Source organism: Pygoscelis adeliae, unplaced genomic scaffold, assembly GCF_000699105.1.
Source record: "Pygoscelis adeliae isolate BGI_AS28 unplaced genomic scaffold, ASM69910v1 Scaffold66, whole genome shotgun sequence".
In the NCBI taxonomy this organism is placed as follows: Eukaryota; Metazoa; Chordata; class Aves; order Sphenisciformes; family Spheniscidae; genus Pygoscelis; species Pygoscelis adeliae.
Genome location: NW_008825167.1, coordinates 8,600,152 through 8,614,681, shown reverse-complemented (window position 1 = coordinate 8,614,681; position 14,530 = coordinate 8,600,152). Strand labels below are relative to the sequence as shown.

The 14,530-nt window shown below is 43.2% G+C and overlaps 1 protein-coding gene across 1 annotated transcript in view; it reads left to right on the top strand.

Annotated features, from left to right (window-relative positions):
• CPZ (carboxypeptidase Z) overlaps window positions 1-14,530 on the top strand; it is a 37,363-nt gene that overhangs the window by 6,573 nt on the left and 16,260 nt on the right. The window contains exons 2-6 of the mRNA XM_009328820.1: window positions 7,202-7,225; window positions 8,475-8,849; window positions 9,640-9,852; window positions 11,965-12,161; window positions 13,112-13,273. Coding sequence (XP_009327095.1) covers window positions 7,202-7,225; window positions 8,475-8,849; window positions 9,640-9,852; window positions 11,965-12,161; window positions 13,112-13,273 — 971 coding nt within the window. The remainder of the gene's footprint in view (window positions 1-7,201; window positions 7,226-8,474; window positions 8,850-9,639; window positions 9,853-11,964; window positions 12,162-13,111; window positions 13,274-14,530) is intronic.

Here is a 14,530-nt window from a genome sequence, read left to right as displayed (position 1 = left end):
ATCTTCCTTTTATCCCCAATGTACCTGTAGAATCTTTTCTTGTTGCCCTTGATGTCCCTGGCCAGATTTAATTCTATCAGGGCTTTACCTTTCCTAACCCGATCCCTGGCTGCTTGGACAATTGCACTGTATTCCTCCCAGGCTACCTGTCCTTGCTTCCACCCTCTGTAGGCTTCCTTTTTGTGTTTGAGTTTGTCCAGGAGCTCCTTGTTCATCCACGCAGGCCTCCTGGCATTCTTGCCTGACTTCCTCTTTGTTGGGATGCATCGCTCCTGAGCTTGAAGGAGGTGATCCTTAAAGATTAACCAGCTTTCTTGGGCCCCTCTTCCCTCCAGGGCTTTGTCCCATGGCACTCCACCAAGCAGATCCCTGAAGAGGCCAAAGTCTGCTCTCCTGAAATCCAGGGCAGTGAGCTTGCTGTGCATCCTTCTCCGTGCCCTCAGGATCTTGAACTCCACCATTTCATGGTCACTGCAGCCCAGGCTGCCCTTGAGCTTCACATTCCCCACCAGCCCATCCTAATTGGTGAGAACAAGGTCCAGTGTAACACCTCTCCTCGTTGGCTCCTCTACCACTTGGAGAAGGAAGTTATCATCGACACATTCCAGGAACCTCTCTGATTGCTTATTCCCTGCCGTGTTGTCCCTCCAACAGATGTCGGGGTGGTTGAAGTCCCCTATGAGGACCAGGGCTTGTGAGCATGAGGCTGCTCTGATCTGTCTATAGAGGGCCTCATCCGCTTGGTCTGTGGCCTGTAGCAGACCCCCACCGTAATATGGGGACAGACAGGCAGACAGAATACTCTTCCTCAGTGCTTTTAGGCTCCTACAACTGCAGCCCTGTTTGAGTTGCATATGGACAATTAGAAACAAGTGAGAATTGTTGGCCACCACTGAGGCTGGCTTTGAGCCGTTGCCAAGTGGCAGGTCTTGGTGTGCATTTGCACAGATTTTGACCTGTGGTCTGCAGGTTGTGTGAACTCCCATCACCCATGTGAAAGCTTCAGCATCTTATCCCAGGCCCCAGATCATTCCTGTGAGAGAAACAGTTTGTTTGCATTGTCATTGCTGTGGGAACACCTTCAGTAATTCAATAAAAACGGGTGTTTAACTGAATGCCAGGCAGCAGGTGGGTTAGAAAGAAGGGTGATTAATAACGAATCCTGGCTTGCGTCTTCCTGCTGTGTTCTTGCTCTGCAAAGTGAAGGCAGATTAGGCATTAATCTGTTTCAGGTGCTTTCAGGCATCTTCATGTGAGGGAGCAGGGCTGAAACAGGGCTTGTCTCACTGCCTGCACATAGGGCTCCTGCATATTGCTTGTGCCCATTTGCAAACACATCACTGCCCTGGGGCAGTTACAGCAATTGCTGGAGTGGAAGATTAGTAACAGGAATTAAGTCCTCTACTCACAAAAGCTTTGATGTATCCAGAAAAAGGAGTTCGCCACATGGGCTGCTTTTTGCAATCACTCTTCTTGCCTCCAGTTTTCCTGGAATTCCTTCTCTCTGGCTGGGGATCTTCTCCACTTCTGCCCCTGCATGTATGCCTTTGATATGTAGCTGCCTTCTCTCCTGGGCTTTCTGCTCAACCATTTTCTCCCCAGCCAAGCTACTCAACTGCCTCATTCCTCTGCCACTAGTCCCCTTACTTCTCCACTCCTCCTGCACCCTCCTCCTGGCAATTCTGATCCATTATAGTATTCTATAATGGATCTTGTCCTTCTCTTGTCCTCATGCTGTAGCCGGGAGTTGGCTCTGGAGGCAGGCTGTGCTTTGCCATTTGCAGGTGCTGTTGCAATGTTTTGCAAAATGGTACAGCCCAGCAGTGTCTGCATATTACGGCTGATACTGACTTTTGTCTCTTTAGTGTTACAAGGCAGATTAGCATTGCAAAGACTGACTCAATGAACCATGTAGAACCGCAAGGAGAGTAATGCTAATATGATCAGAAACTGAAATGCTTTGTCTGGAAAAGCAGAGGTTTTTACTATAGACAGGCTAAAATGAATACATAAGTCTTCCAGTTTAAAACAGTATTGTAAGAAACCCAGAAGGCTGGTAGGGGGTGTGCTGGTCTGTAGAAGATAAATTATCTAATCTTGTTCGATCTGTCAGTCATAACAATGCAATTGTGTAAGCCTCACTGAATGATTTAGATACTTTGAATTTAAGACTGGCCCTTGGGCTTATTCCATATCCTCAAGTGCACAAGTCTCCTGTTGGCTTTGCTCTTGAAAAGGCAACCAGCCAAGCCATGGCACTGGAAGAAGCTGTTGAGCTCTATTGTCTGGGTTAGGGTTAATCACAGCAGCTTGCTTCTTTCAGTGCTGAATCATCAAGGGGAAAAAATGTAAGCTTGGCAGTAAAATATGTATGTGCTGCATTGTAGATTTTCAAGCTTGCCTTTGCAAATTAAAACCAGAAGCCTATATTACAGAGAGGGCTCAGAAAGCTTGAAATGGCTTTTCTCCTCTTCAATAAGTTATTTTATCCATAATCTTAAATAGAAGCTGTGCTACTGAAAGGACTTTTGTAGCTCTGGTGGAATAGCTAGAGTACAAAAATAAACATAAAAAATTGAAAAGGCTGTTCTGGGTCAGGAAGAAAAAGGTCTCTCTGTACCAACCTGCCTGCTGATGGGACTATGAGAGGAGGCGAGGGAAGCGTCTGCTCAAAAAATGGAAGAGGTTTAGCCTCTCTCAAGCACAAAAGAAGCAGCGACGGAAGCCTGCCAAGTTAATCTGAAGACTTGAGAAACTCTGTATATCATTGCTTGTCATTCCTCTTATGAAAAAGAGAAAGGGAGTGGCTGAACTCTTCTAACTGGCATTGCCGGAGCTTCAACAAAAAGAGCTATAATGGGTGGGGACACAGATTTGTTGGTCATTTCTGTGTGCAGAGACCCAGACCCGTGAGTGCAGGGCTGCAGGGGCAGAGCGTGCAGCTGCAGCTCAGGAGCTGGCCTTGGAGAGTTTCCTGCTGCCTGCTCTCCAGGCAGGCAGGCTCTGGCCCAGTTACGTGCATTAACACTTATTTATATAAGTACATGCACTGGAGAATTATCTTTGGCCCTTGCAGAGCCGCACCCTCCAAAACATATGCAAGCATTGGCATTAGGAAACATAGGAAAAGTCCAAACACCACATCAGAACACATGCACATTTAAGACTTGCTATAAAGCAAGACCTTTTCTCTCTTGCTTTTATATATATTAACTCCTGATAACCTGGAAGCTCAAGCTGCTTCACTCCTGGGTGTTTACACGACAGAGCTGTGGCTGATGTATGGCTCACGTGGCAGCTTGCGGGGGCTGTGGTGGGGAGAGGTGCTACAGTTTGGGCAGAGCTGGCCTCTGAGACGGCAGAAGAAGCTGCATAGATGTCTCTGACAGAGAGAGACAGGGACAAAACAGCATGGTGTGCTGCGAAAATACGAGGCTTAGGTTTAGGACCCAGGAGGAAGGAGTCAGTTTTGCTGCTAGTCAATGAGTGAGTCTTGGTAGCTTTGAGTTTGTGAGGGACATCCTGGGCCAAAAGTAGTGGAAAAGCTTTACCCTGTGTTGAAGAATCACCCCTGCTTATCACATACTGAGATGAACAACTTCAGTTGCCATGGGAAAGGTTTATACGGATTTGGGTTCCTCATCTAAAAATAAATCTATCCTCTTCAGTCAGCATCTTTGTTAATGAGTAATAACCATGCTGTTTAATAGATTGTCTCTCCTTGTAAGTATGGTAAAAATAACAAAGTGTAGAAGCCAGGTAGCAGGCAGTCTGAAACCAGAGCTGTCTTTAGCTCTCCTGTGCTAACATCTACTCCTGCTCACAAAATGATCCTGTCCTCTTGTGAACCCAGCTACAGCATATGACTTAGCGAAATTTTGCATGTCTCTTCCATCAGCTATCCATTGCTTCCCGACACAGCTCCTTCTGGCCAGCTGGGCAGAAAGAGGCATCTGCTAAACACAGCAAGACTGCTGCTGCTCAGAGAGCCAGAGCAGGGGGAAGCAGCAGCACCATGCCCAGACCCCGCCTGCTGCATTTTCCCTTTGGTTTCCTCTGCTTGTTCCAGCGTGTTGCCAGAATACCTTTTTGCTCCAGCTGAATAAGCAGAATACTGAGACACTGTTGAGAACAGGTTTGTGCCACGTATCAAACTGACTGATGGCTATAGCACTCCTGCACAGTAATAGTGGTCTGGGAGATTGTGTGTGCCTCAGTTTCATTATTTGATCAGTGCATGTTGAGGAGACAAACAAAAAGGATGTTTGTAGCTTGATCATGGAGCCAGCAGGGGGAAATGCCTTTTACCTTTGAGGAAATGTGAGCAGTTGTAGAAAGACCCTCATACTCCCCAGATGAAACCATGAAGAACTGCGCTCAGCACACACGACCCTCTAGTCTAAAATAATAGCTACAATATAGTAATTTTCTGCTGAGGAGAAAAAAAAAAGTGTCCAATATTTCTTAGCCACCCTTTGAAGTAATGAAGGGGATTCATTGCTAACGACCCTTGTCGTAACCAGAGACACTGTCACTCTGCTCGTTGGGACATGGCTGAACTCAAGCCAGTCCCATCCACACCAAGTTTTCCCCTCTGTATGGAACATTTGGCTGGCTCCAGACTTGTGTGCAAGGCCTCACAAGTTGTTGTGGGTGTGATGGAGTTAGGATATAAGACTATCCAGATTCAGGGAGGGTAGTGTCATCCAGTTTTATCAGCAGGATTAATTGCTGAAGCTCTTACTAACAAGAGATCACTCCTTTCTCTTTCCCAGCTAGCACTGTACACAATGCTAATTCCTTGGTTATCCCCAGATGTAAAACTACATGCAGTATCTGGCTGATCTGAAGCTTTTTTAGAAATGCCTTGACCTTAATAACTAACTCACTGAGGGGATTGTGCCTAACTAAGGGAAACACTGAAATCCTATAACGGAAAGCACTGTTGATGAACCAGGTATTGTTTATGGCTATTAGCATAAAGTACCAAGCCAGGAAAGGAGTTTGTATGGATATAATTTTTTCCAGCTTGCTGCTTACCAGAACTTGCTGGTGTTGCAGATGGGCTGTTTCTCCTAGTTCTGATCCCTCATTTATTTTATGAGGTAATGTGGATCAATGACAATTCATAATATGGAACCAGACTCATTTCCAATTAAACGCCTCCCTCCAAGATAAAATTCCAGGTTTAATTTTGTTCTCGTTATAATGATTTTATTTTGGCTAAAGAATGATCAACTCATTAGCAATGCATATGGAGATTATTACATTTAAACAAATATGCCGGGAGTAGAAGTTTAAACTTTCCTTAGTAGGAAAAAAAGAAAACATAATTAATTTGGTCTTACGAGGACAAATGCTCAATTCACTGAGCAAGAAGCTAGATGCCTGTCCCCCCAGTGAGAGTTAGAAGAAATAGCAACGTAGCTATATCCCCAATACATCACAAGGAAAGCAGACCTGTTGGTGTTTAAAAAGCTTGCATGTAGTGGCTTAGCTCCTATGAGGCACTGGTGAAAACAGCTCCAATACCTTGGTAGCGATATTTTTCTTTAGTTGCCAGTATCGGAGAAGGGCAATATAGATTCATTGGCTACAGGAGCAAAAGAGGCCTCTCCTGGGTTGTCAAACCACGTTCCTTCAAAATCAAGAGAACTTTGTTTATTTGACCTAGTAAATAGAAAGCTTAGGGGATCTGATTTCTTTCTGCAAACACACGATGAAGGCATGCACCAGGGAGCGCAGAGAGCTATTTAAGCTAAAGGACAATGCTGGCACAACAGTGCATGGATATAAACTGGCCACGAATACTTTTAGGCAGGAAATTAAAAGGCAATTTCTAGCCATTAGAGGAGTGAGCTTTTGGAAAAGCTTTCCCATGAGAGTAGTTGGGGAGGGAAATAATTCGTTTTAAGATATTATTAAAAGGATTATAAAATACAGTTGCTAGAGATAGGATGAAGTAGGATGGGGAAGAAATACATCCCCTCATATCCACCAAAGGCTTAATTGCTTTACAAGAAAGGTATGCGCAGCATTATGTGGGACCAATAGATTTGTTAGGGGAAGATCCATAAGGCATCTTGGTATGTACAGAAGGACTCACATGGACTTTTAGACTAAACCAGATTACCAGAGACCTACATTTTCCTTTGTGAAATTTCCTAGGCACCTAACTTAGAGTTTTTAAGCATGCCTAGAAATATTGTCAAGTTGTCAGGGCTGGGCAGCTCAACGTCTTTTTCAAACATAGACCTGATTTGTTACACAACCACACTTCAGGTATATTATCAAGTCCTCCTTTTTTAAAGTGGATCAAAGACTGGCTGGTCAGTGTGCTTGTCTGGCAATGCCCTGCACCTGATCCCTGCAATCTGTCCTGTCTTCTTATCAAACTCCATTTCCAACTCTGCCTGGGTGAGGGTCTCTCTTTTTTTGTGTGTGGATGGAGGTGCATGGGGCTCCACATGCCAGTGACTGGTGTGAGACCATGGGTCAGAGGGGCTTGTATGTCTGGGGTGCAGTGGCTGGAGGGACCAGAATACGTGTGCCTCCAGTATGTATGTCAGTGTGTGCAATTGCTAGCAAACACCAAGCTGGACTAGCAGTGGACAGGACAAAAGATTTGGGAGCTGGGTATTTAAGTGGCTGTGATCCTGGGCTGGGTACTGAAGAGACTGGAGGGTCTCAGAGTTGGCTACTGGAGGACCCAGGACATCCAAGCCAGATACTAGGAAGACCATGGTGTCTGGGGCTTGGCTACCAGTGAAACCCTAGGTCTGGGCCAGCTACCAGAGAGACCCGCATGTGTGTCAGCGCATGAGGCAACTGGAAGATCGGTGGATCCCGGGGCCAGCTACTGGGTAAACTGAGCCTAGCTACTGGGGTTCCAGTGTGTATAAGCTGAGCTACTGGAGGGATCCTCCTGTACTTCTTTTCCATCAATGGTCTTTCATCCTGATCTGCCAGAAAGGGGAACAGGATGATGCTTTTGGTGCTGGTTTGCCTGTACTGTGTTTTCTCTCTGTGCATATACCTAAATGTGCCTGTTGGGAATACGTGCTTGTCCCTGGTATGGCTGGACCTCAGGACACAGAGCTGCAGCAGCCTCTGTGGGGCTACCAGACTGGACAATTCCTAACATGAAGGAGCTACCACGGATACCTGCCCCATAATGCTTTTTTTTCCTCTTTATTTGCAGGTCAATGCCAAACTGTACAGAAAGGTACGATGTAACTTTGCTCGCTGTCCTTGGAGAATCTCAAAACCTTAAGTATTTCTTCATTATTTCCTGACAAGTTTTCCAATGTTGGTGCTATAGTAGGTCTTGTTCCTAGAGAGATGATCTCTTTCACACAAGGTAGGATTTTGCTGCTGTGACAATGGTATTCGTTACCAGCCAGAGACATTAGCAAGAGAAGGAGGCTCAAACGCAGGCCCATTACTGTAATAATCAGTAATTTTATGAAGAGACATCTCTCTATTACTCCCTTTTCACCTCTGAGTGGGTTGAAGCTTTTCGGATGTCGGATACCGACATTTATCCTTCCTAAGACCTTTTGACCTGATTTCTTAAAATGTATTAGGTTTATGAAAATATATGTGTAAGCACATTTATGGGCCTGCTTGCCTCTGAGTCAAGTCCCAGAATAACTTTTGATCTCTTTGAGCAATTTCAATCAAACTTCACAGAGGGGCTGCAGTTTCAGAGATATTAAAGTCTTACAAATTTTGCAGGGCCAAGCAGAGAGAGATATCTTACTGATACCTTCTCCACTAAAGGAAAAATATATATGATCTCACACCTCGTCAGTGAATCCATACTAAAAGGCAAGGACAGGGGAGAAAGTGATATCAGAAATACACTTTATTCAGGAACCTGAGTTTTTCCCAGGTTAGACAGATCTCAACAGGGGATTTTTCTCTCTTATGGATTCTCTGATGTTTAATAAGCTCAAACTGTATTCTTAATTTAAATCAGATAAGAGTTAATTGAGTATGAGACAGCCTTTCCTTTGGAAACCAGGCTTTATTAATTTTGGTGGTTTCCAAGCTATTTGTTAAATGAACTCCCATGTGGGCCTGGTACTCCAGTGTTTTCTGGCCAGGGATTTGTCCTTTCATTGCTGTTCAGGTACTGAATTAACAAAATAAATCTTATTTTACGAACAGTGCTTATCAATCAGATAACCCCTGGTGCCCCATCAAATTGTCAGATACTATTTGAATTCTGAATGACATTTACTTGCATCAAACTGTTGGCAATCAATCTCCAGACCAAGCATACTTTCGATCATCTTTCTATAAGTGGTTTTAGACATCAAATTCATTTGAGAGAATTGCAAACTGCCTCCAGTCTATCTGTGAACAAAAAAAATAAGCTCATTGAACGTGTTATTTGTTATGTTGTCTTTGAACTATCCAGAGTGTCAGCAAAGCAAGTTATTTTTCATATGTTCATCTCCTTTTCATAGCAAAATGCGTGGACATTGCCTTAAGTTCTTGTACTGATGTTGCCTATACTCAAACAATGTATCCTAATTTTCTGGATCAGAAGTCTCGAGAAGTGATTGAGTACAGCTCCGAGTACATCCTCATCAGCGTGCTGCACAACTTGCTCCAGGGAGAATGCAATCCGGACCTGAGGCTCCTGGGCTGCTCGGTGCTGGCCCCGCAGTGCGAAAAGGACAAAGTTATAAAGCCCTGCAGGCATGTCTGTGAAAACCTGAAAAAAAATTGCCTCCCTGCCTTTGATGCAATAGACATGGCTTGGCCTTACTTCTTAGACTGCGACCGCTTTTTCGCTGGGGAAGAAGAGGGATGTTTTGACCCGCTGGCAAAGCTGCGAGGTAAGGAAGGAAGCTCTGCTGACACATCTTACTCGTCTAGATGGGAAGGGTCTCATCTCACTCAGCTTGACATGTCTATGGCACAAAACCTCTCCGCTTGTCATCTCAGTTTGTCATTTTTATAGACACCTGTAAGGTGTGATTCATTTTGTTCCACCTATTTTAAACACTTAATTAAACTGTGCTCAAGAAGCATCTATTTCTCTCCCTCATACACAAAGAGCATCAAGACAGGCAGCTCAGAGCTAGACGTTTGGACTGCCAGTGTGCACTTAGATAAGCCCTGCCCTGTGTGATAGCTGTCTGTATATTTGAAATATTTTATTTAAAAACTGAAACTTTAATGCACTCATAAATTCATGACTACTTGACAAGCTTAACAGCTCATTAAAATAATCTCATTAATGATTGTCATAGATTTTTGTTTGGATGAAGATCCAGATAGCTGAAGACAGCTGAATCTCATAAAAAATGAATTTGATCCACCAGATTCAAAGGGAAAAATCTGTACATTTTGTGACTACAATGTGCTAAGCATGCCAAAGGCCAAATTATAACTAGAGGTTGCACAAAATATTTGTCAGTGTGCATATGCATTAGTATGATTTTGCAAACAAAATATGCCACAATAAACAGTATAGGATGTACTACATAGATTTAAGGTTTTAATTGTGGCTGTATTTTCTATAATTCTACTACTGAAAAAGGTATTTTGCAGAAAAGTGCAGGCATTCATACAATCCTCTGAGTACCATGGTTTTAAACACTGTATTACAATTTTTCTTTGCAGGAGAAGTAGAAGTTGAGGAAGATTTGCCTTCAGACTTGCCAGCAACTTTTATTCAGTTCAAACACCATTCATATTCCCAAATGGTGAGCACGTTGAAGAAGACTGCTTCTAAGTGCTCCCATATTGCAACAACTTACAGCATAGGTCGCAGTTTTGAAGGGAAGGATCTTTTTGTGATTGAGTTTTCAACCAAGCCTGGACACCATGAACTGCGTGAGTTATATCAGTGCTGATCAGGTTGCTTGAGGGAACTCCAGATTATGTGAGTGAAAACAGGTCCTTTAATGGGATATCACTTAAACTGCAAAAAACATTGATTCAAAAACATTTCTCCTCCTTTGCGTTCCTGAATTACAGCAATAGCTGATGATTCACTGTAGCAATTACAGTCCGGTTGCAATTTCCTAACTTTATGACCTCAGTTTATGGCCCTGGTTGACGTTCCTTTTTCCTAGAGGTATGACCATGTACTTGGTTGCAGTGACGTGGCTATTACTTACTTGTGCCCAGCGTACAAAGAAGTTTGGATAGTTTTCTGTTACTGACCATCATCTACCACTTCCTCAGTCTCCTTTTACTTATCACTGCACTGTCAAACCCTACGCACTTCCTACAAGTAATGCCTGTGCCTAGTCTAAACATAGTCCTTCACATCCTAAAATATGTATAACTTGTGAGAAGGCCTCAGATACAGTAGGACATTCACATCAAAAAAGGGCAATGCAGCACAGAAAACAATCCTCCTGAACAGAGATTCAGGTCAGTGCCATACCTGTCAGTGTAACAGGTGAATGATACCAGGAATTTATGTTATCAAAGTGCCTGAACACCTTTGGAATATCTGACCTCACACTTTTATGCAAAGGGGAACAGTGCTGTTCTCTGTTTTGCAGATTCATCACTAAGAAAGCAAGGGCCAGATTTTTAAATGTCCTAAATTGTTCAAAATGCAGATCATTTTCTTGGGGAGTATTAGGTATTGTTTTCCAGTTACCAGCTCCCAGCTCAAATATAGTACCTGACTAAATCTGGTGGACTGCTGTGGCCATTGCTGCATACCAAGAGGCTCATGTTGCTTCTCATCAGACTAGCTCCAGCATCAAAGCAGGCTCAGCAGTGTAGCAGAACTGAAGTACATCTGACTTAATACTTTATTGAGATTATCATCTCAGGTCAAGCTACTGTGTCCTCTGTGTGCTATGCTGCAGGGGAGGCAGAGAAGACAGCGAAGACTGGTGTTAGCTTCGTTCACTCTCGGCCATGCTGCCTTGCATGGTGTAGAGGTGTTTTGACGTGCCTTTAAACTTGATCAAGATCCCAGTAGACGTCTTTAACAGAACAAAGATCTACATTACTATTTCCTGGCCTATCTTCCTTCCTCTCTTGTGTAAAGAAAAGAAGGTGCAGGTGTCTTTTTAAGCTGATACTCCATTTGCCAGGAAAACACAAAGCCTATGAATCAGGCTTTTAAATTTAAACTGTGATATGGCATGATAAAACATGGTAGTTTAACACGTTACCTAGCATTTCCTTCTAAATTTGTTGCTTCATGCTGCTCAGGACAGCATAAAAGAGGGTGGAAATAGCTCTAGAGCTGGAGATTTTGCCAGCCTGAGCAAGCTGGCATAATAGCTCTGTGCCAGCCCTCCTCCAGTGTCTAGTGCTCGAGGCTGGCCAGGATCAAAGATGAAGATGAAGGGATAGACAGGAAAGGGTGTCTCCAAAGTGCATCCATTTTCTACTTTCTGTTAATCTCTAAGGAAGGATGGAAATTGAGAGACTAACTGCAGGGAATTGTGAAGTTATATGTTTCTAATAGTCTTATTCCAAGGCTATTTAGCCTAAAAGCCCCTTTTTATGCACAACCTAATTTCTGTTCCAAATGGAGGGGTAATATATTACACATCTGCAGGTCATTTCTAGGATCTATGACAGTGTAAGGTATTGAAGCCGCCCAAGGTAAGTGAGAGTGCCAGGGGTGTATTTTGCTCCTTCCCAGCCGTGGCTTGACATTTTTGTTTGCAACATTCTTTGTTCACAATTAATGGTGAGTCCAGCAAAAGCTCAGAGCAATGATTGCCTCTTACAGTTTGGAATCCTGAAAGTATGGACTTACTTTATTTCACACTATTTAAATCATTGCTGAACTGACTTGTAATGGAGGGAAATTCACCTGGAACTGGTGTGCTATTTACAGGAATGTATGCATTAAATTAGTGTAAATAAAACTTTCTGACTCATCAGTAAGCTATTCGGGTTACTCTGCTTTTGGAAGCCATCCAGATATAATCAAACTAAAGCATCTCATTACTTCATATTCCACAGTCAAGCCAGAATTTAAGTACATTGGCAATATGCATGGAAATGAAGTTGTGGGGAAAGAACTGCTAATATACCTCGCACAGTATCTGTGTTCGGAGTATCTTCTCGGGAATCCTCGCATCCAGACCTTGATTAATAACACCAGAATTCATCTCCTACCTTCACTGAACCCTGATGGGTATGAACTGGCTGCAGAAGAGGTAAAAGACTTTTCATAAGGAAATGCTCAGTGCTTCATGCTTCTAAAATTCCCCATGGGAAAGGACAAACTGGGAGGGGAGTGTCACATATGGGAGGGAGTGTTAATCAGCAGCCAGAATCCCAGCCTTGTTGGTGGTAGGTTGTTTTCCAAAGATGATGTGAACAGAGCTAAGAGGAAATCAGAGCCATGTTTGTCATTTTTGCTGCCTGCATGCGATGATGTGGGAATGACTGTGTTACTTTTTCACACATTTAGCACTCTCTGCTATCAGTTCTAAAACAAAATGCCTACTGACTCACTGTAATGACTGTTAAATTATTTTATAAGGAAATGTAGTTTAATACTGTGGAATAGGTATTCTTCCTCTTGTAGAAAAGCAGGTATAATAAAATGTGAATATTTTCTGTACTATCATGCTTTAATAATGGATGGCACTTTTCAGAGATCAGCTGGTGCCTGAAGGAGACCTGTGAAAGCACAACTTCTGTTATATGTTACCTGACATACTTCTTTTCACCTCACTTTTATCGCCAGCACCATTAGCATGAAAATAGGACCTTTCTTTTTCTGTGTTGCTCATATGGTGAGCTCTGTCTGTTGTGTGAGTCTGGGTTTTTTGCATTCTTGTCTTGGAGCGTCAGCTGTATTTTCTTTTTCTCCTCCGCTAACCCACTCTGCATGCTGCTCTGTGCTGAGTAAGAAACTGCTGTGTTCCTCTCATGAGTCACATCACTGGTGAGTGAAATGCTTCCTGCATGCTAGTTAGTGCGTTAGTGATCATGGGGATAAAAAATGATTAATAAGTGTGGTTTTTTAACAGTATAGACGTTTTCAGTTTGCTTCTTTTAAAACTTCCCCTTGATTAAAATGGCATTTTAAACAATTTCCACAACGTGACATTTTGAGACAGGAAGTTATTCTGAGGTTGGCTTCTATGTTACAAATTAGGGAGCTGGTTACAATGGATGGGTCATTGGACGACAGACAGCTCAGAACTTGGACCTGAACAGAAATTTCCCTGATTTGACGTCTGAGGCTTACAGAAGAGCCGGGATTCATGGGGCCCGTCTTGACCACATCCCCATTCCACAATCCTACTGGTGGGGTAAGGTATGAATTACAAATTTTATAAATCACATATACTACAGAGCAACTCAGGAATTAAGAAACTGAGATTGTTTGGTCTGAAGTTATTCTCTGCTAATCAGGTTTTATAAGTAGTACTAAACTGGACAGGCTCAGAATTGGCAAGAAAAATCATGGTGTAGGTCCGGCCAAAGAGGCAGGTGTCACAAATCATTGGGAAAATTTGTGGATAATTTGGATTTTGCTATTTTATATTAAGAATAATGACTGTTAGGAGGGGGTCACGAGTGTGTAATGGTTCATCATTGGTGATTTCAACTGTGGTAGCATGTTAAAGACTTCATGGACTTGGCTTTCATTGCACTAAGCTCTGCACAGGTTTGATGCAATGGTGGTTTCTGCCTTGGAAAACATACAAAGGCTTCATGTGAAGCTGTGTGGCATCAGCTTTCCACAAAAAGTATGGTTATAAATGACTGTAACCAGCTGAAGCAATGGAAACAGCCTGTCAGACTGCAGTGGTGCTGGAAGGGAGAGTTGCTGCTGCCTCAAGTCCTGGGGAGCAGGATGGAGGCAGCACTGCAGGACCTCGCATTCATCATCACTAAGCTTCACGTTATGTGATGTTCAGGAATGTAAAGCTCAGTCTTACCTGTGTCACTGGCAGCCCGGCAGCCCTCGACACTAGCAACTCGCATGGGAACTTAGTTCACCTTAAAAGAAGAAACACAGGAAGCCAAATTTCTTCTGCTTTTAAACTCATTTTATTCTAATTCAATTTTTATTGCTAGCACAAAGCCTCAGACAGGTGAGGCACAGGATTGTTTCAGCAGCTGGTGTATTAGCAGAAGATTTGAGAGACCATACTTCAGTTTTCTGCTCTGCTGCAGGTGATCTCATATGAAGCCAGGCCTAAATCCCAAAGGCAGCTCTGATGCTGCCCCAGTGTTTTGGTACCCCATTTCACAGTAGCGAACTCTGGATAAAAGCATCTCACTTTCTCAGGATAATGTGCACATAAAGATGCAAGGCTGTGAAAAGCTCAGTAATGCACTTTGTATTAGACCACTGATTTTTGACATAGCTAAGCTCAAGAAGTTTATTCTATTTTATGCATGTAATTGTACAGAACCTAGCTCATGTCACTAGATTTCTACATGAGTATAAGGTCACAGGCTTAATAGTTTCCAACTTTTGACTGAATAATGAGAGATAACAGTGAGCTGGTAAATGCAAGTAGAGTGCAGAGCCTCAGATGGGAAAGAAGGGTTGAGAGCATGT